Genomic DNA, 20,802 nt, shown 5'->3' with positions numbered 1-20,802 from the left:
AATAAACGCATTAACTATAACTTAAATAAGGAAATTTCAACTACACATTCCGTTGCCAAAAGTTTTAGCAAGATAAAGCCTTCCCATTCAGAGATTCTGAAATATATAAATATCTACTGACATATCTTGAGGGTGGAGAAATGAGACATTGCAAATCAATTACTTTCAATATACAGGAACTATGTACAGTCAAGCTTTTAAGACATCCTTAGCATGGAGAAAAAACAAAAATCTTGAATCCTATTACGTCGAATTTCAGTCCGTCTAGAGAACCACATTCCACAAGCCTCACAACCCTTCAATGAAGGGAAAGAAAACTCTAATTGCAGAATTTCACATTGCTAAAATTCACAAAGATCAGAAGTGAGTTTTTCATATAGAATTCTGAGGGGTTCTTTTAGATAGACAAGAAGAGACGCATTGTCAGGCACATTATGCTGAGCCAGAAAAAAGAAAAGGCAGAGAAAAAACCAAGGGAACAAAGAACACTCTACCTACCTTCCCACCTCCCCCTATTATCACTCTTGTCTTGAGCACCAAAATCTAATTCTCCTTCTTATAAATACATTTCAATGATGCACACCAAAAGTACATGTCAGGATAAGTTCACTGTCATACATTTTGTCCCAGAGTACTCAACAGCAAATTAGACCTCCTGTGACTCCCTCAATTTTCTTAACTGGAGGGAAAAAAAAAATCCCACAAACAGACAGCCATGCATACACTGAAAGCAGATTCTACATATTAGAGAACACAGATACCTAATGCCTGATGACATGTGCTCCATGAGACTCTGCCCAGGAGCAGGTACCTCCCACTGCTGCCTCTGACCACTGATTTTTAATGGCGGCATGCCAGGTTCTTTCAAAGAATTGTGTCATTTTCTGAATGAGTCACATGACAAACTACTTCAAAGTTTATTTTTCAGACAGTATATACTGCATATTCTCAGCCCATTTTCGGAGTATATTTCACCAAGAGACAGAGTGAGAAAAAGTCAACGTTCTAAAAAAAAAAAAAAAATCACAATAAGCACAATAAATCACCTAACCTATATAGACTTATTTTAACCTTTTATATTATAGATAAGGTTAAGCTAATAAATCTCAGGATAATTCTCAATAAAGTGGACATTATATTATTGCCCTTATCTAATTTAAATGGCCCTGGAAAAGTATTCTCTCTTGAGACAGCAAAGGAGAAAGGGAAGGAATTAAAAGAAGCCAGTTAAAACACTTTGGTACAATATTAATTTGTCCATTTAATTATGTCAACTTTCTATTTCTTCTATTCTACTAGCTAGGTATGAAATCAACTAAGTTATTACTTCACTTTTCTGATCTTCAACTTCCTCAACTGTGAAAGTGGGAATAACAACTCTATCTCAGGATTGCTTTGAGTATTACATTGGGAAAACAGATAAAAAACTGGTATGGTAAATGTAAAGTGCTATGCAAATATATAATATTTGAGAATATCATCTTAAGATTTACAGTCTAAATGTTCAAGTGCCTAGCGCAATACATTGCACATAAGTGCTCAAATATTTGTCCATTTATTCGATCATCATTTAAAACTTAGGTCCCAAAAGTTGAATTCCAGAAAACGCAGGTCTCACGTACTACTTATGTATTTTCACTGGTAATATTATTAAGAAACCAGTTGTGCCTTTAAAATGATTAGTCATTCAATCCAATACAATACAATACAATCCATCAACAGCTTTATCATTTTTTACAGTATTTATTGTGCTAGGTCCTGTGCCAAGTTGCTAAACACATTCACTCACTTAATCCTTATAATACCACCATGGAGAAGTTACTATTCACAAATGAAACACTGAAGCACAAGGTTAAGTAACATGCCCAAGATCACAAGATTAGCAAGTAAGAGTTGGTGTTACTTAACTTAGGCCTGACACCAAAGCCCTGGCTCTCAACTCCTACTACTACTTTCAATATGGTAGCCACATGTGTTACTGAGAACTTGAAATGTGGCTAGTCTGAACTTGGTTGCACTGTGATTATAAAATGTACACCAAAGTATGATGGCCTAGTACACTAAAAAGAATGTAAAATATCTCGTTGCAATTTTATGCTGATCATATATTGAAATGATAGTATTCTGGATATAATGGATTAAAATAAATTCTTCAAAATAATTCACCTGCTTTTTTACTTTCCCACTGTGGCTAATGAAGTTTATAATTTCGTGTGGTTTGCAATGCATATACTTATGTTGGACAGCATAAGTTATGATGTTAGAACATCATACTGTATGTTTTTGTAATACCACAAGCACAAAACAGCTTTAAATTTACAAACATAACATGTTTTAGAGTATAAATATATTTTCCAATCTCCGTTAATAGCTATTTAAATGCTAAATTAGTGTAACCAATATAAACAAAACTTTACAATCTCAATGTAAAATGTTAAATATTCCAGAATTAATTTTTTTGAACTTCCTATCACGAAAATTGGTTTTGCCAACTACAAAGTGATACCAACTAATCTACACTGCAGAAATTACAGAAAAGCACACACACGAAAGAATCCATCGTGCTATTGCTCAGAATTAATATTTTGATCACTCATTACTTCCAGGTATATATTAGATTAAGTGGCATGAAACATTTTTTTTTAAGATTTTATTTATTTATTCATGATAGAGAGGGGGGGGGGCAGAGACACAGGCAGAGGGAGAAGCAGGCTCCACTCAGGGAGCCCAACGTGGGATTCGATCCCGGATCTCCAGGATGGCGCCCTGGGCCAAAGGCAGGCACCAAACCGCTGTGCCACCCAGGGATCCCAGTGGCATGAAATATAAAGTGGGATCTTACTGTCATATCATTTTGAACCGTTTTTTTGCTAATATTATGAACATTTCCTCTATTACATACTCTAAAACTTAACTTTTTATTTTGAAATAAATAACTTTTTATTTTGAAATAAATAACTTTTTATTTTGAAATAAATGTCACAAGACATTGCAAAAGTAGTACTAGGTCCTACATAACTTGCACCCCATTTCTCAGGCAGGGTTGCATTCTCTGGATTATAGTACATCAAAACCAAGAAGTTCACATTGGGGGCAGCCCCGGTGGCGCAGCGGTTTGGCGCCGCCTGCAGCCTGGGGTGTGATCCTGGAGACTCGGGATCGAGTCCCACATCGGGCTCCCTGTGTGGAGCCTGCTTCTCCCTCTGCCTGTGTCTCTGCCTCTCTCTCTCTGTGTCTATGAATAAATAAAATAAAAAAAATCTTTAAAAAAAAAAAGTTCACATTGGGATGTGTGTGTAACCATTCTATTTCACCTCATCACATGCGTTGATTCACGTGACCACCACCACTATCAAGATTAGATTTCATCAACGTAAAACTTTCCCTCTTGGTATCCCTTTAGAGTCACACCCATCTCCCTCCCACCCCAACAGCCCTAATCCTTGGCACCAATAATCTGATAATCTGTTCTAATTTTGTTATTACAAAAATGTTAATTGGTCACCTATAGTGCATGACCTTTAGAGACTGGTTTTTTTTCTTTCTTTTTTTTTTTTTTGAGACTGGTTTTTTTCACTCAACATCATCACCTTGAAATCCATGCCAGTTGCTGTATGTATCAAGAGTTTGTTTCTTCTCAACTGCTGAGTAAGTAGTATTCCATGAGGTATAAACGTAACGCTCATCTACCGAAGGACATGTGGGTTATTTCCAGTTTTAGGGCATTACAAATAAAGCTGCCATGAGTATTGGTTAACAGGTTTTCTGTGAACCTAAGTTTCCCTTTCTCTGGGATAAATGCCCAGGAATGCAACTACTAGGTCATACAGTATGCATATGGTTAATTTTGCAAGCAACTGCCAAGCTACTTTCCAGAGTGGCTTTATCATTCTACATTTCTAACACAAATGTATGAAAGAACTCAAAACATTTTTTAGATCTGCAAAATATTTAGAGCTAGTCCATAGTTTTTAACAATTCCCTGCTGATTCCTATGCAGGTAATTTTTTAACTTGCAGCAAGAATTACTATCAAACTCCACTTGTTGGGCCAAAGACCTTGTGGTGTTAGCAAAAGACCTGCCCCTCATGTAGCACACTATCAACACTTGTTGAGTCCATCAGCCTGCCAGTCATTTTGTTATAATGATGATGTAATTAATATATATACACAGATATTTTTATATGCAGATCACCTAAATTCCTAGAAACTGAATTGTTGGGTTACAAGGTACAAACATTTTTAAAGGAATTGATATCAACTGTCATAATGGCCTTCAGAAAACGTAAAGCAACTTCCCCAGCAACCAAGTGTCTGTGAGAATGTCCACTTCTTCCTAGACTCACTAAAAAATTTTTAATCTTTAAAGTGTGGCTTATCAAAAATGTTACTTTGTATTTATTTAAGTAATGGGAAGGCTGTAAATTTCTCATGTTTACTGACTTAATTTGTAGTTCTTTTATTAACTACCTATTCCTGTTCTTTGGCAACTATTTACTGAAATGTTGGTTTACTGATTGTAAAAGTTGGTTCTAGCATATTTTGCAAAGATTTTAAAAATACATATATCTGAAATCCAATTGATGTATTAACGCAAGACAGTATCCTGATTTTCCAATGTATAAAAGAAACTAGTTGATATGGTAGCAATTTTTAAATATTCCTATATTACACACAACCTATTTATTAAGAAATCACCTCCAATGCCAGCTCTTCATTAAAAACACGAATGTTGATCACTTCTCTTAAAATCCCAGTGAAATGCCAACACATAATTTTCCAAAACAAATATCAAAAACTATCTCCAGTTTCATTAAGAGAAGTTGGCTTTTCTTTAGGAGAATTAAAGGTCATTCAACCAATAGTTCTGAAAAGTGTGCTCCCTAGACCAGCACCAGCAGCACTAACATCACCTAAAACTTTTAAGAAATGCAAATTCACAGACCCTACCCGGACCTACTTAATAAAAACCCAGAAAGTGGAGGATAGAGTAGGGAATCAAGTAATGTGTTTCAACAAGCCTTCCAGGTGATTCTGATACATGCCAAAGTATGAGAATCACCACTCTAAACGAATTTAATATAAAAACATTAAATCTGGATTGCTTTGTATACTTCATTATTCTTTGCATGAAAGACTTCAGCAAAGTTAATCACACCAGATATTAAGAATTCAATGATGTATTTTCATTCTCCCCCAAATTAAAACAATTCAAAAAGAAAACTGGAAACTGGATGTTAGCTTTATTTCGTGCAAAAAGGAATCCCCCAAACCATTAAGTGTTCACAAAAAATTTCCCTTAGAAGAAAAACCCAAAATAAACCACATAAAACTAACAAGTCAGAATGCATATCCTTCAAACCAGAGATTAAATGTTTTGTATCGCACGCTGCCTGACATTCCTATTCCTACATGGAACTACCACCTACAATACTCTGAAAATTCAATGAACTAGCATATTAAACAGCACATGGAGAACTATAGCGACTCAAATATTTGTGGTCCAGAGCATGAATAAATTGGTCAACAAATAAAAAAAAATTCTGCATGACAGAATATAGGTGGCCTTTGCTTATGTTTTTGTTTTGTCCTCAAACTTCTTATAATAAGCATGTATTACCATCTTCAGAACTAAAATAAGAGAACCATGATCATAGGTAATAGTACAGGAAATTAACCTATAACATACAGATTTTTTAAATTTTACCAAAGCACTGATAATCTTTCCTTTATCTGTATGATAAAAATGGGTAAGTACCAGGTAAACAGAGTTCCAATCATCCAGTTTATTATAGTTTGAAACTCGAACTGAATATATGAGTATTATTACCCAGTTACAAAGGTGTGTTACTATGGTAGCTATTTTCCTATCCACTTGGTTAAGTGTTCCATTTTTCTTCAAGTAAGACTCTGCAGACTGGTTAGCCTTGGCCAATCCAACCGTCCCAACCTCCAGGAAACAAAGAATGGCCCGGGAATTGGGCAAGTTAACAGGAGTCCTGATTCCTGCAGTTGATTCTGAGTTTAAATGGTATCCTTCTCATTACTGGTTAAGACAGCAAAAACAATTTAAGACCTTATTGTTTTATTTCCTTCAAAGTGAGCATGTGTGCGTGAGAGAATGTGGGCTGGGGGAGGACAAGCGGACTCCAGTAAGAAGGGAACCTGATGTGGGGCTAGATCTCAGGTCCCCAGGATCATTACCTGAGTCTCAAAGGCAACCATGTAACCGACATGTAAGCCACCCAGATGCCCCAAGACAACAAAATTGTTTTATTTTGACTTAAGATAGTTTGAGCTGAATTATTTCTTGAAACCCTGAATATTCTGGCAGACTTATGATACTAAACAACTCTTAGTTCTATAAAGGAATGAACAAGTATAAACCTTATAACCTATATGTGAAATCTGATCTCTTCTTAGAAAGCAGTCACCAGGACACCTGGGTGGCTCAGCGGTTGGGTGCCTGCCTTGGGCCCAGGGCGTGATCCTGGAGTCCTGGGATCGAGTCCCACATCGGGCTCCCTGAATGGAGCCTGCTTCTCCCTCTGCCTGTGTCTCTGCCTCCCTCTCTTTGTCTCTCTCATGAATAAAGTCTTCAAAAGACAAAAACAAAAAGAAAGCAGTCACCAAGTTTGTTTCCTCCATGACTAACCACCACGTACTGACTAGGTTTTAGATCCAATATAGGCTGATGAAATTAGCATCCTACATCACCTTTAATTTCTTGTCCCTCTCAAAGTGAACTTCATCTTAATATATATTGTTAATGTTCTTAAATTATAAAGTTTTAAGATTTTATTTTTTACATATCCCTTCCACCATTTCTTTTTCCAACCAAAAGATAATTTAGTTTTTCTAAATTGATGGAGGCAGGGAAGGAGAGCAGTAGTATCGAATGCTATTGAAAAATTAAAATTTCACCTGTTTACCTTGTGATTTCAACTATTCATGATTTCTAACACTGTAGTTTACTACATTCATTGCCTTAACTGAGATTTCTTCTTTGACACAACAGTCTGTGTCAATCACTGCATGGAACTGAAATTAATGCTAAATAAATGAAGTGAATGAGTCAAAACTTCAATTTAACAGAAGTGCTTAATCCAAATTACTCAACAGGATAGTAATATTCTCCATGTACAAGGTACAACTTCCAACTTATAGGTACGTTAACACAACTTATACAATGGACAGCATAATAACACTCAAAACGTTTTGTGCCCATTTTTAAACTGCCTTTAAATGCCAGCTTACAAACAAGCACACCCATCTAGTTCCCACATAGGCACCCAAAAAGAATCGTCACAGTTCTTATTTAGGTAAATGTGCCTATGTTATAAAGCTCCAAACCACTCCAGGAAGTACTTTAAATGCACTGCCTAAAAGTAAAAAAAAAAAAAAAATGCACTGCCTACAGCGGCGAACGCTGAAGGTTCGTGTTTAATTACCAGCACACGTTTACAAAAACAAAACCAGAAAAACAGGAATACCACTTTTAAGGACATACTTCATAAAGACAACTTTCCCCTAAACCAATAACATTACACATACATGATCCAAGCCTCAGTATGAAAGCATATTTCTTAGATAAAACTTTTTTTTTAAAGATTTTATTTATTCATGAGAAACACAGATAGAGAGAGAGGCACAGACACAGGCAGAGGGAGCCTGATGTGGGACTTGATCCCAGATCTCCAGGATCACACCCTGGGCTGAAGACTGCGCTAAACCTCTGAGCCACCCTGGCTGCCCTAGATAAAACTTTTAAACTGGAACAGTTTTAAAGAGAACTCCCAATTTAAACTCTTAGTCTTCATTATTCTATATACATTTACTGAGCCCGTCAAGTGCCAGGCACTGTACTAGATTTTCAAGAAAAATAAAGCTGTGAAACGAAAGGTACTGCCCTTAAGGGGCACCTAACTGACTGAGCCACTTAAGTATCAGACTCTTGGTTTCCGCTCAGGTCATGATCTCAGGGTCATGAGATGTATGGAGCCCCACATCGGTCTCTGAGGCTGCGCGGAGAGACTGACTGCTTAGATTCTCAATCTCCGTCTCTCTCTCAAATTAAAATTAATTAATTAAAGAAAGAAAGAAAGGTCCTGCCCTCCGAAAAGGTGAAAACATAGTAAGTGATCAAATAAAAATTCTGTTCAAGTGTTACGATGAGGTACACCTGGTTGGAGGGCAATGGAAAGGCCTCCTGAAACATCTAGAAGGACAAATAGAAGTTAGGCAGGACACAGAAGCAAGGGAAAGCACTTCAGAGAAAATCAAGAGAAGGGAAGGTGTGAAGGTATGGAAATGAGATAGGCCCATGCTTGGGAAACAAGCAGTTTGGCATGAAACACACACATGCTGTATGTGGAGGGCAGATGGGGTGTGGTGGCAGTCTGCTTCCAGAAATCCTAAAGGAACAAGAAAGGACTATTGTGATGCTCAGCATTTGGACTTTGTATCTTGAAGGCAATAAGAATAGGAGCTGATATAAGTTGACCAAGTGGAGAGGCCCCAAAATCAGTTGGATTTGATAGCCATGAACATGCATGCATAAGGGTGGTGATGGATGGTTAATAGTGTATTAGAATTACCAGCCTGTGGGGAGAAATGGAAAGGTATGGATGACATCTGAAATGAGGAAGAGCTGAAAAGGATGTAGGAGGGAGCAAACAACTTCTATTAGCCGGTACAAGAAACTCTACAGAATCATAAAGGCCTCATTTAAATTCCAGATTCAGTGAGGCCTTTCCCAATGTACCCATACAGACTATTTCTACCATGTGCTCATTCATTCCATGCCTATTTACATCACTGAACATCTTTTTACCGTCTTACCTTTTCAACATTTGTTAGGTTTTCTGAAAGCAGGAATTTTCTGTTTACTTAACCAATGACTTGAAATATAAATGACTGATAAACACTACATCTGATGAGAAGCAAAAGTTTACTCCATTTCTGTACTGTAGAAAGTTCCACATACCAGGTTTTATCCTTACACCTAATGATGTGTGAATTTACACTACAGCTGAAAGAAAACAACTGTGTTCAACTAAATAGGTAATAAAAAGCTATCAAGGAGAGATCCTATCTCTAGAATGTTGAAGGGTCTACATGCAGAGTTGAGCTCTAAGATACTCTTAGGATAAAACAGCAACACTGGTTGAAAAAACAAGAACCACATACACTAACATGGATGAATCTCAAGAAGCCAGACACAGAAGTGAACATAACTGTATGACTTATACGAAGTTCAGAAACATGCAGAACTCCTCTCCAGCGTTAGAAGTTAGGACACTGGCTGAAGTGACCGTCCTAAGAGTGTACAATGGACTCTGGGGTCCTGGTAATGTTTTCCTACCCTGGGTACAAGATACATGGTGTCTTCATCCTATGAAGGTCCCTCAAGCCTTTTAATTTTGATTTGTGCACTTCTCCATATGTACGCTACTGTTCAAAAAGTTTACTTAAAGGGGCACCTGGGTGGCTCAGTGAGTTAAGCATCCATCTCTTGAGTGGCTCAGATCATGGGATTGAGCCCTTAATCCCACTCCGTTAAATCAAGTGCGCTCTCTCTCCTTCTGCTCCTCCCCCACTTTCTCTCAAAACAAATAAAATCTTTCAAATAATAAATAAACCTGAAAAAAGAAAAAACCTCTTTACCTAAAAAAGAGGAAGGGAACATTTCTGATGGGGAGGATAAAAGATGCCACAAACAAAAAAAGGCCCTGGTGACAGAGCCAAAGAGAAAATGAGAGCCAGAAAGACTGTAGAATGTTTTAGTTCAAACTGCAAAGGAGACAGAGACCCACTGTTACCTGAAGTACTAATAATGAACTGAGTTAGTGCCGACAACTTCCTCAAGTAGCTGTTGTTTACCAAAATAGTTTTTATTAATCTTGGCATTTCTTCAGCATTGACAGCACAGGATAAATGTATGCCACATGAATAATCCATTCAAACCTCCCATCCCAGTAACTAACAGGATATACTGACAAGTTAGCTGGCCTGGCCTCAGTATAGGGCATGCAACTAAGGAAAAGCTGAGTAGCCTGTACACAAAGGTTCCAACTCTAAACTGTCCCCAACCCAATGAGCTAGATGGCACAGGCTAGAGAAATAACCTACAGAAATAACTATCCCCTTGTTCCAAAAGAAAGCAGCATGCATGCTGCCTAAAAAGGCAAATGTGTATCTTAACACTGTCTAGAAAGCAGTCACTCCCCCAGTTCTCATCACTCTATAGTTCCACATTCTGCTCTAATTTCTCAAAACACTTGCCACTGGCCAAAATTACTTTATTTTTCTGTTTATTTCTCTTCTTCTCCATAGTAATTCAGACTCTATGAGAACAAGCACCTTGTCTGTCTTTCCACTACTGTATATCCAGAGCCCATTTAGCTGTGAGCTCAATAAAAACTTGTCAAATAACCACAACTACCCAGGTAATTTACTTTAAGGTCACCAAGTATACATAAGATCAAGTTAGTACCAATAAATCAGTAAGTCCAATGTAATAGCAAATACAAAATAAATTATCACTGTTTCTGGATAAGAGTGATCTTTAAAAACTCTACCAGCTTTGAGGCCGAAAGGTTTGGTAAGGTTTGATGGTTCGGAAGACAGGTAATTTTTCCATGTATTTTATGGAGAAATTCTGTGAAAGACAAACACTACAGTAAAACCAATGTGACCTAAGGAGCAAAACCACTGTGGTGGATGATCCAAAACCATAGGAAAGTGGCTTGGCTCTGCTCCAGATTAGGTACACCCCCACCCCTGCTTTCTGGGAGTTTTCCTATCTGAAAAGTAACTCAGGGTGATGCACTTTTGAAGCGAGATTGGAACTGCCACAAATCATGTATTTTTTTCCCCTAAAACTGAAGTACTTCATGACTATTCAATGGATATTCAGTTATTAGGCTATCTGAACTTAAGGAAGAGAAAACATCCAAATTTACAACACTGAAATACAAGTTCCTGAACAAGGAAAAAGCATTTTACAAACGGAATACCAACATTTTTTATTTTTAAATGGCCATGATCTTATTACATATCTAAAGTAAATTCCTCACCTCTACTTGTCTGCAAAAGCTCTAAAAACAGTACACTTTTCAGGGGGATGGTATTCAAATAAACATGATTTGAACCCAGTATCAGGATAAAATCTGGCACTAAAGACTGGATAAGTTCTAAATCTATGGTAACTACCCAGAGCAAAAATCTACCCATTTTCAAATGAATGTCATTTAAGCGGTAGCTGAAGGTCAAAATGCAGCACTATGATCAAAGAACCACTCACCAATCAGCTAGAGTTGCAGCAGGGTCTTGGCAATCTGTATCTCCAACAAAAACATGGTTGGATTCATAAAAGTAGCAAAACCAAAGCTAAGTATATTTTATTCATCACCAAGTATAGGAAGTTACTCTGCTCAACACTCAAGAGCTTCAACTTAACAAAATGGCTAAGTAAATTTGTTAATTTGCAGGCGTTTTTCCTTCAGAAAACTGGTGGTTATCATCTTTCATGAGACTGGCAAACAAGGCTGGGAAATCCCACTTTATCTTCAATTTATCACCTAGGAAAGGGATAGTGTTTCCTCCCCACCCACAGCCACCTTATATACACACTCCTTTATTTCCTATACTGTACGGCTTACTCTGGAGTTCTCTCAGCACAGGGAGGAGGCTGCAGGTGACCCCTCCAATCTCTTAAGTTGTATCACAGAACAGGCAGGAGAAAACCATATGATATGAAGAAATCTTCTAAAACTGGTTTGTGGTGATGGTTGCACAAGTCTTTAAGATAACTAAAATTCAATGAATCATATATACACTTAAAATTAGTGAATTCTATAGTATATAAAACTCAATAAAACTATATTTAAAAAAAAAATCACCAGCAAAAGGTAGAGAGCGGGATGATATAGTTAGAAAAAGGAGTGTATCTAAGACCCAGAGACCCTCCATATAATTGACACATCCAAAATACAGATCTCTATTGCCCCCTGCGCCTCCAAGTAGCCTTTCATTAAGTATCTCTTCCTCCTTCCCCTAACATGTTCCTTGGGAGCATCTGACCCTCGACTTTCATTCTGCTCTATGCTGCTGCAAGAAGAAAAAAAGGCCTTATCCATCACTTTCACAAATCTACCTGCAGAATTCAATATATAACATACACGTGACAATAACCATAAAAATTTGGCAGGTGATTTTTTAGAAATCAATTCCCTTTTCAGAAGAAATGGGGAGAAGGAATCCTTCTAATTGATTCCCCAACTCAGACTGCTCCAATCTCCCATAGCACTTCACTTATACATCTCTCAGAGCCTGTATAGCTTGGATTCTGATCATCATTGTACATGTCCAACCAACCCTCCCACCCCTCGCCAATTATCCTGACCAGTATTTTGCATCTTAGGAGCTTAATAAACATTCTTTGTAGAACACTCAATATTTTCCTCATCAAATTAAGTAACATCAATTCTATCCTCAAAGAGTGCATACAGTTCTGTGTCCTACCAGACCTACTAATTAAAACCTGACTTCCTTGGTTGACTTGGTAGATAATGGCAACAATGACAAAAATGATGAACAAACTCCAAATGACCACTGGCGAGGCCACCAGCTAGGCTGTATAAGAGGAATACCAAACACCAGCTCTGAGCAATAAAACCCAACTTCTATACCAGTCAACAGAGGTTAACAAAGCCCTTTTATTATTTTTAAAAGTCATTCTAAAATCACAAATTTCTGCCTATTACTCAGCATCCAAAACCCAACAAGTTTTGTACTGTCATCAATACCAGGTCTGGTTAAAACTATGCAAGGCAGAAAATGTTAAAGTCTTTGAGGTACCAAATACAGTACAAGAGTAAGACCCAGGAAAAATCACACAGCAGTAACTAGTATGGCAGAGAAATTAACCAACAGTTTTCTACACCTGATAAGCCTGAAGGAAGACCTGTGATATTCACCTTTCTACATGAAACCCATTCATACTGTAAGAAAGCCAAAATACTGTTTACTTTCCACTTAATGATGCCTTCAAGAATAGATCTCAAACATCCAAACACTGATAATAACCAAGATGAAACAAACTTAGGCCACATACAGGTATCACGATTTGATAAGCGTCTAAGTCCTTGGATCTTGGAAATCTGTGTTCAAATTCTACTCAATAAGAGACCTCAAAAAACTACAGGAAAACCCTTAAAGAGAAAAGTATCCTGTTCCTGAACAGACTTTAAAATATTTCATCTTCAATTTGTTAAAAAACTGAATTTCACTGTCATCATCTGTAACTCTGAAAAAAACTTTATAAACATTTCTATTGCTTTTAAAATCAAAACCTCCCACATTATTTCCAAAAAGTTGATAAGTCAGATTTTTTAAATACACGTAGAAACTGAAATGCATTTCATTATAAGATAATCATTCCCAGCAATACATCAGATATAAACTTGAATTTGGTTTTGCTCTTCACCAGTAAAGTTCTCAAGTTCTTAGGAGTTTCCTAGTCATTTACTTGAACATCATCTACGGTAACACTCAAAGCAAAACCACAATAAAGAGGTTTGGCCCCTGAGGGATTCTACATGTAAAAAAACATTACTCATAAATATAATACAATCACTATTGCTTTAAATAATAAATACATTTCTAAACTTTCATGCCATTTGATGGAATTCCCTGTTTCAGAGAGCAAAACAAAATCTATTAAGCTCCCAATAAGTGCTTTTTATTTTAACTAAATTTGTTCTATGGTTAATACAAAAACGGACATGAATTTGCTAGAAAAACAACTTCTGGAGAAATATTTTTAGTTCTTGAGTACTTTTTTTCAAATCACTCATTATTTAAATAGTGGAAGTCACAGAACTGCTCCACCAGTAAAGTAATTGGACCAATATAATTCATCCCGGAATTAAATTCTTCAGGTGATCCAATATCCTATGTAATCCCAGGTATAAATAAAGCAAGGAAACCCTAACAGGACACCTTCATTTAGTCAAAGAATAACATCCAGTTAGAACTATGGAGTACTACTACACAGTCATATTGGAACACCACCAACTCAGAAACAAGTACCTGATGAAATGAAGACTCCTGGCAATCAACTTAAGCCTTCAAGGATCCACTAGGAACTCATTCCTTCTCCCCAGCTTTCACATACATATAGCACAATGTCTTCCCATTAAATGAGTATCAAGAATAGTTTAACTTCAAACTCTAACATCACTGACACAAATTCCAGATTCAGTTTAAAAGATGACCAGAAGACTACAAAATCCAGCTTTGACGTTTTACCCAAATATATCTAAATGTTAAAATGTGGAGCAGTTCAACTCGTTTTGATACCAGATGGGATTTACTACCTTCCCAAGAAGGAAAAGGAATTCTTTCAACATTCTTTGCGTCGTAATAAAGCTTTAAAACACACAAAAAAAACTTCAAAACAGTCTATCCATTTCACCATTTTGCAAAATCGTCCTCCATCACCATTCTGCATAAGCTAATCGGAAAAAAAAAAAAAAACACACACAAATTGACAGCTCGGCCTTCCAAAAAAAAAAAAAAAAAATGCACTTTATCAATCCCCAACATTTATTTTCAAGCCCAAGAAAATAACAGACGTTTGCAGCTCAAGGCAGAAAACACACACACACACACACACACAACCACCAGCATCCTCAGATAACTATAAATGGCTCAGAGAAGAAAAAAAATAATTCAGTTCAGGCAAATTAAAAACATTCTACACATGGCAAAAATAAAAGGTCTAAAGTCCTACAATCCACAGCAAAAGCACTGCTTCCTCTCTTTTTGAGCCAATACCAATAAGCCAATGGATACAAGTGTCAAATAAATCCAGCCTGTTTGAAATAAGACGAAAACCTGGAAAAATTCCCTCCCATAAATCATTCAGTGCATAGGAGGCTTTGCACCCAACACGAAATACACACAACCAAGACCACACATCACCCACCCCCAAATGCCAAAAAAAAAAAAAAAAAAAAAAAAGCCATAATCAACAAGTTGGAGAGGGGGCACAAAGTATAGCTCTGTACCCTCTCTCCCACCTTTAAAAAAAAAAAAAAAAATTAGGAAAAGTCCTTCAACAAAAGCTAACACACATCCTCAAGTACCTGGTGGAGGTGCCTTTCCTCACATCGCAGATGCTGCATTTAAAGGCTTCAGCGCTGTTTCTGAAGGTGCAGACGCTACAATCCCAAAAGCCTTCGTCTGCGGCAGGTTTCGCTTGTCTTTTTGGCCTTCGAAGGGGTGAGGAGTGGGGGGAAAGGGGAGGCGAGAGAGACGAGGAGCGGGCGGGAGGGGGGGGGAGAAACGGCAAAAAAAAAAAAAAAAAAAAAAAAAACACAACACAGGCGCTGGTGAGCCGTCGCGATTCCGCAGGGATCCAGCGCTGGAAACTTCGCTCGGGCGACCACCCAGCCTCCCTCCTCCCTCCCCCCTCCCCCCTCCCCCCCTTTCCGGGGACCGAGGGAGGAGGGCAGGGGGCGCCCCCGCCGCCGGCACCCTGCAACCTCCGGGCCGGGGCCGCGCTGCCTCGCACGGCAGGCGGCAGGCGGCAGGCGGCGGCGGCGGCGGCGGCGGCGCCCCGGGAAGGGCCGCGGCGGGCGCAGGAAGCGGGCGGACTTGTGGACTTGAGCGTGGGGCTGGGGGGGCCGGCAGGGGAGCCGCGGGCCGGATCTGGAGGGGGCGCGCAGGGGCAGCCCGAGGCCGGCGGCGGGGAGTGGGCCGGCTCCTTCGCTCTCCCCTCCCCTGCTCGCGCCCTCCCTCCCTCCCTCCCTCCCTCCCCACCTGGTTAAATCTCCCTTTGTCTGGGAGGAGTGGCGGCGGCGGCGGCGGCGGCGGCGGCGGAGGGCGGCCGAGGAGGAGCCGCCATGGCTGCGGCGCGCACGGCCGCCGGCCCCGAGCCGGAGCGACACCGCCTCCCGCCGCCGCCGCCGCCGCCGCCGCCGCCGCCGCCGCCGCCGCCACCGCCCGCCGCCGCCGCCTCCCCCCGCCCCCGGATCTCCATCTTAGCAGCGCCTCCCCCCGCCCCGGGTGGCTCCGGGGCCTAGTCGTCGCCGGCCCCCGCCCGCCCCCCGCCCTCCCGCCCCTTCCGCCCCCTCCGCTCCGAGCAGGTACCTGGTCGGGCTCTTCTTGTCGCCCATGGTCATGGATGGGCTGTACCCCCGCCCCCCCCAAAGCCGAACCCGGCGCCGCTCGGAGGAGAAACGCCGTCCGGGGAGTCGTCGCGGACCGGCCCCCCTCCCTCCCCCGCGCCCGCCCGCCCGCCCTCCGCCGCTGGGGCTCGAGCTCCGGCCGCCGCCGCCGCCGCCGCCGCCAGTCTCCGGACGAGACTAGTCCCCGCCAGCGCCGCCTCCGCCGAGTGACTGACGAGGGGCGGGGCCGGGCGCCGCGCGTCACGCGCCGGGCGGCCAATGGGAGCGCGGCGGCCGGCGCCGCGAGGGCGGGGGCGGGGCGCGGGGGAGGGCGGGGCGTGGCGGACGTGGGCCGGGCCGTCGGTGTGCGTGCCCGGGAGTGTGTGCGCGCTGGGGGCGCGCGTGCCTGCCGGTGGCCCGGCGGCCCGGCGCGGCGGAGCGTGCGAGCCCGGCGGGGCGCACGTGGCCGCGCCCGGGGGGCGGCGCGGGGCTGCCGCCCGGGCGCGCCCGCCCCGCGGGGCTGTCGCGGGGACCCCGGGCCGCCGGGCCGCCCCCGGGGAAGTAGTTGGGCGCAGTAGTTGGCGCCCGCCACCGGGGCTCGCAACTGCCGCGCCGCCCCGCGCCGCCCCGCGCCGCCCCGCGCCGCTTGCAACGCCTCGAGGCTCGAGCCCCGGGAGCTTGGCAGGGCCTCTTTCTCTGGGCCCGTGTGCCCCCGCGCCCTTCTGCTGCTCCGCCACGCGGGGCTTTGTATCGGCCCCTGCTGGAGCCCCGGCCTCCTTGCCGACACTCCGGCCCCGAGCCCCCGCCCCGGCCCGCGGCGCAGGGCAGGACTGTGCAGAAAGGGTGTGGCACGGCTGAAGGGTCCCCCCGAAACCCGGCGCTGAGCTCGGGGCCGCCGACTCCCTCCCCGCCCCGCCGGAGCCTAACTGGGGCGTTTCCCGAGGGAAGTTGCTGTTCAAATCCCCGGCGGCCACGTGCCAGCAGCCTAACCTTGTGCCTCAGCTCCTTCGCCTGCCTGCAAGGTGAGGCTGAGCAACCTTCCTCCCAGGACCGTTCGGGGAATTCGGGTATAATCCACCGAAAGCACGCAAGCCGGTGCCTGGCGTTGAGGAAGGACCAGTCCAAAGTACTGGGTTAAGAACTACCGTTAAGTGGGTCTGGGTTGAGCACCGAGCGGCTCCCCCAGCTTCAGAACATTCCTGAAGGCGAGGAACAGGTAGCAGCAGTCAGTACCCTTTGCTTTCTGCCCAGCTTCGGGAATGCTCGCCAAATTGACTTGAACGTGACTCAGGCCCCTTTGCCCTCGGGGAGTCAGGACCCTAGATGATTAGATAAAAGGTTCGGCTGGGCGGAAGCTCCGGGTAGGGGGTAGGGAACTGGTCAAAGAATGATGCCAGAAGTTGGGAGGTGGGGATAGGGGTGTGGAGGGAAGATAAGACAGGCCCACGACATCTACTGAGATATATTTACATGCAAACACAAAGTGGGTTATCAAGGACTGCCCCCTGGAAGGGAAACATCACCGAGGGAGGCACGAGACCAGACCCCGGGGAAGCTCACTGAGACCGAATCACCCAAGGAGCAGGAAGTCCTAGGATCATTCCAGGGAACAGAAAGGAGAATAAAAGAGGGAGGGAATGAATGTGTCAACGATAAGCTAGATCAGCACATGCTGTCCTTTGCAGGCAGGCACACCCTGGAGAGCCAGGAGGGACAGCAGGATTTAGCAAGGGTCAGCAACCTGCGGGGGGCCTCCCTGGCTTCCGCACCCCTGCTTTCTGAGGAAAGGAGGGAGAAAAGGAGGAAGAGGAGGGAGACAGAGGGCCAAAGGGGCCAGAAGAAGCCAGGGGGCATGCACACAAGCCGTGGCCCGGTGCCCACAGCCTTGGCCTCTGGTGTCTGCCTGGCTTCCTCCCAGGACTCCACCCCTGGTATGAATGAAGGTAATGAAAGGAAGGGGGCATTAAGAAATCCCTAGAGGAAAAAAAAAAAAAAAAAGAAATCCCTAGAGGAGTGGCCTCTGTGTAGGGGAACTGGGTAGCTGGGAGCCGAGATAGTGGAAAGGAGACTGACTTTATTATATACACGAAATAAAATGCATACATCATTTTTCAGCTCCGTGAATTTTTATAGATATCTACTATACCTCTGTATCCACCATCCGGATCAAGATATAGAACATTTTCATCCTCCCAGTAATTCCCCTCCCCTCAGGCAACCTCTATTCCAACTTCTGTCACCAAAGATCTGCTTTGCCTGTTTGAGTGTCATAGACATGAGTTATATGATATGGTATTCGTGTATCTACTCAACGTAATATTTGAGATATTCCTCTATCTTGTTGCCTATTATCAGTAGTTCCCTTTTATTTGCTTGCTTAAGTATGTGGAATTCCATTGCAAACAATGTAGTTATCCCTAAGAGATTAACTTTTCTAGTGCATTTTTTAAATTCTTTGACCTGTTTCACCTTTTCAAAAAACAATGTTTTTTTTTTTTTTTTTTTTTTTTAATGTCTTTAAAAAAGAAGCTCCAGAATAGAGCTCCTAATTTCTAGGAACATATCAGACCCACACATCACCATGTGGTTGTAACTGTAGAGGCTCTAATTTCGTTCCCTTGTTGGAGGTAAATATCTACTGAAAGTCTCCTGGTAGGTACAAGAGCCAAACAAGACTACTGGAGCAGTGTGCTATAAAATACCTTGGCTCAAGGCAGCACCACTACCACCCTGTGTGGGGAACAAATCTTCCTCTGTGGTGTTGCCTTGAACCCCTGTGAGGTGTAGGGATGAGTGGGATTTGACAGACAGCACCTCCCCTGCTCCTCTGTTTCCTATTTTGAACTTCCATTTCCAGTTTCATTTGAAGGAAAGGTTCTACTGCTTTAAAAACCATTTGAAATCCATGGTCTTTAGAATAGACACTGGTTAGAAGCACTCCCCAAGAAGTGTCCGATGTAAATGATTCCACAGATACACAAGACAGAAGAAAAGACCACTGGCTTCTTTTGCTGTTCCTGGAGCACTCATGTTCCCCAACCCAGGGCCTTTGCACCTGCTATTCTGTCTACTTGGAATGCTCTTTCCCTAGATAACCACATTCTTAGCTGCCTCACTTCCTTCAGGTTTTTGTTCAAAAGTCACATTCTCTGTGAGGTTTTTCCTGGGCACCCTATCTAAACATATCGCACACCAACCCATAACCTGAAGCCTCAACTACTTTGCTTTTGTCCCCCTTGACTACTTGACTTTCTTCTCCTTAGCACTTACCACCATCTACATACCATGTAGTGTACTTATCTTGTTTAGCAGATCTTTGCCCAGTAGAATATAAGTTCCGTAACAGCAAGGATTTTTTTCTTTTTGTTTTTTTGTTTTGTTTTGTTTTTCTCCTTTCCACTATTCTACATAAGTGCCCTGAAGAGTGCCTTGTAAGCAGGCATTGAAGGAGTAGGGCCTTTATCCCAAGTGCCATGGAAGCCACTGACGAGTTTACCAAGAATATTTGTTGCACCTGAGACTGTTTGTAGTTTGCCTTAATAAATGAGATGCTGGGAGAAAGCAGCCTCCCCCTGGAGGGGGAGGTCATGAAGGACCTTTAAATTGGCCTGATAGTTGGAGCAGGAGGGCAGCTCCAACAACTTCCTTTCTTTTGCTCAAGAAAGAAGCAAAAATGACTGGTCCTCACCAAAGAAGGGTCTGGAATGTTATCGACTCTGCTGCCTTCTACCTTTAAATTTGCAAGTGCTACTTCTAGGCAGAAAACCTACATACTCACTAAGTGTAGGACTTTGAACCTTAGGAATATCCAGTATAGTTATTATAAACAAATGAGAGAAAAAAGTCTTTCTCTAAATATCTCCCGATTTATCCCACCCCATCCATGTTTCACATTCTGGTCTGAGTCCCAAACTGGGTTTCCGTGTGAGGTTTTCACTGGTCTGCAGTGAGGGAAAATAAGTAAACTAAGGGCAAATGTATGAATACTTTCCTACATTCAAGTAAATTATCAACAATTGATTATTGGGAAAGAGTATTTTTTTATAATGAGATCATGTCCTTCCAACTTTTTTCTTTTCTTGGAAGGTTGAATAATGTAATGCCCCCTTTCCTCCGCCCCCCCCCCCCACTTTTTTCTTTTTCTTTTCTTTCTTTTTTTTTTTTATATATTTCTAGGTTTATTAACTTTTTGGCTTGTTTATAGTTGAGTGAGAGCATCAGATTCATGCACTAGACCAGTGTAAGAAAGAATTCGATATTTCTATCTTGAACTAAAGACATAATACTCTTGTAGAAATAGTGCCAGACCCCTTCAAATACTCTTGCTTTTTTCTGTTTCATCATTCTTGATGTAATAAATAAATGCCTTTTTTTTAAATAGAGGCAATAGTAGACATTAGTTGTCTTTCTTAAAATGTTCTCAATTGGCCACATCACAAGGTGACAATTCTATGTTGACTTCTTTCTTCTTAAGTAATCTCTGCACCCAGTGTGGGGCTCAGACTCACAACCCCAGGGATGTGCTTAAGGGAGGGTTTCATCCAAGAGAAGAACAGCAAAAGGGAATTTGGGGAGAAGATGGAAGCAATTTACATCTTGATTGTGGAGGTGGCTACTGACTGCTCTA

The 20,802-nt window shown here is 42.1% G+C and overlaps 1 protein-coding gene across 1 annotated transcript in view; it reads right to left on the bottom strand.

The window, feature by feature from the left end:
• Positions 1-16,343, bottom strand: part of RYBP (RING1 and YY1 binding protein) — an 80,234-nt gene extending 63,891 nt beyond the window's left edge. Inside the window, exons 1-2 of the mRNA XM_072785378.1 lie at positions 16,159-16,343; positions 15,153-15,278 (exon numbers count right to left, since the gene is read on the bottom strand). Coding sequence (XP_072641479.1) covers positions 15,153-15,278; positions 16,159-16,190 — 158 coding nt within the window. The 5' untranslated portion in view covers positions 16,191-16,343. The remainder of the gene's footprint in view (positions 1-15,152; positions 15,279-16,158) is intronic.
• Positions 16,344-20,802: the final 4,459 nt, after the last annotated feature.

Source organism: Canis lupus, chromosome 19, assembly GCF_048164855.1.
Source record: "Canis lupus baileyi chromosome 19, mCanLup2.hap1, whole genome shotgun sequence".
Lineage (NCBI taxonomy): Eukaryota > Metazoa > Chordata > Mammalia > Carnivora > Canidae > Canis > Canis lupus.
Note: the sequence above shows the minus strand (reverse complement) of the source record. Positions and strands in the feature narration are given on the sequence as shown.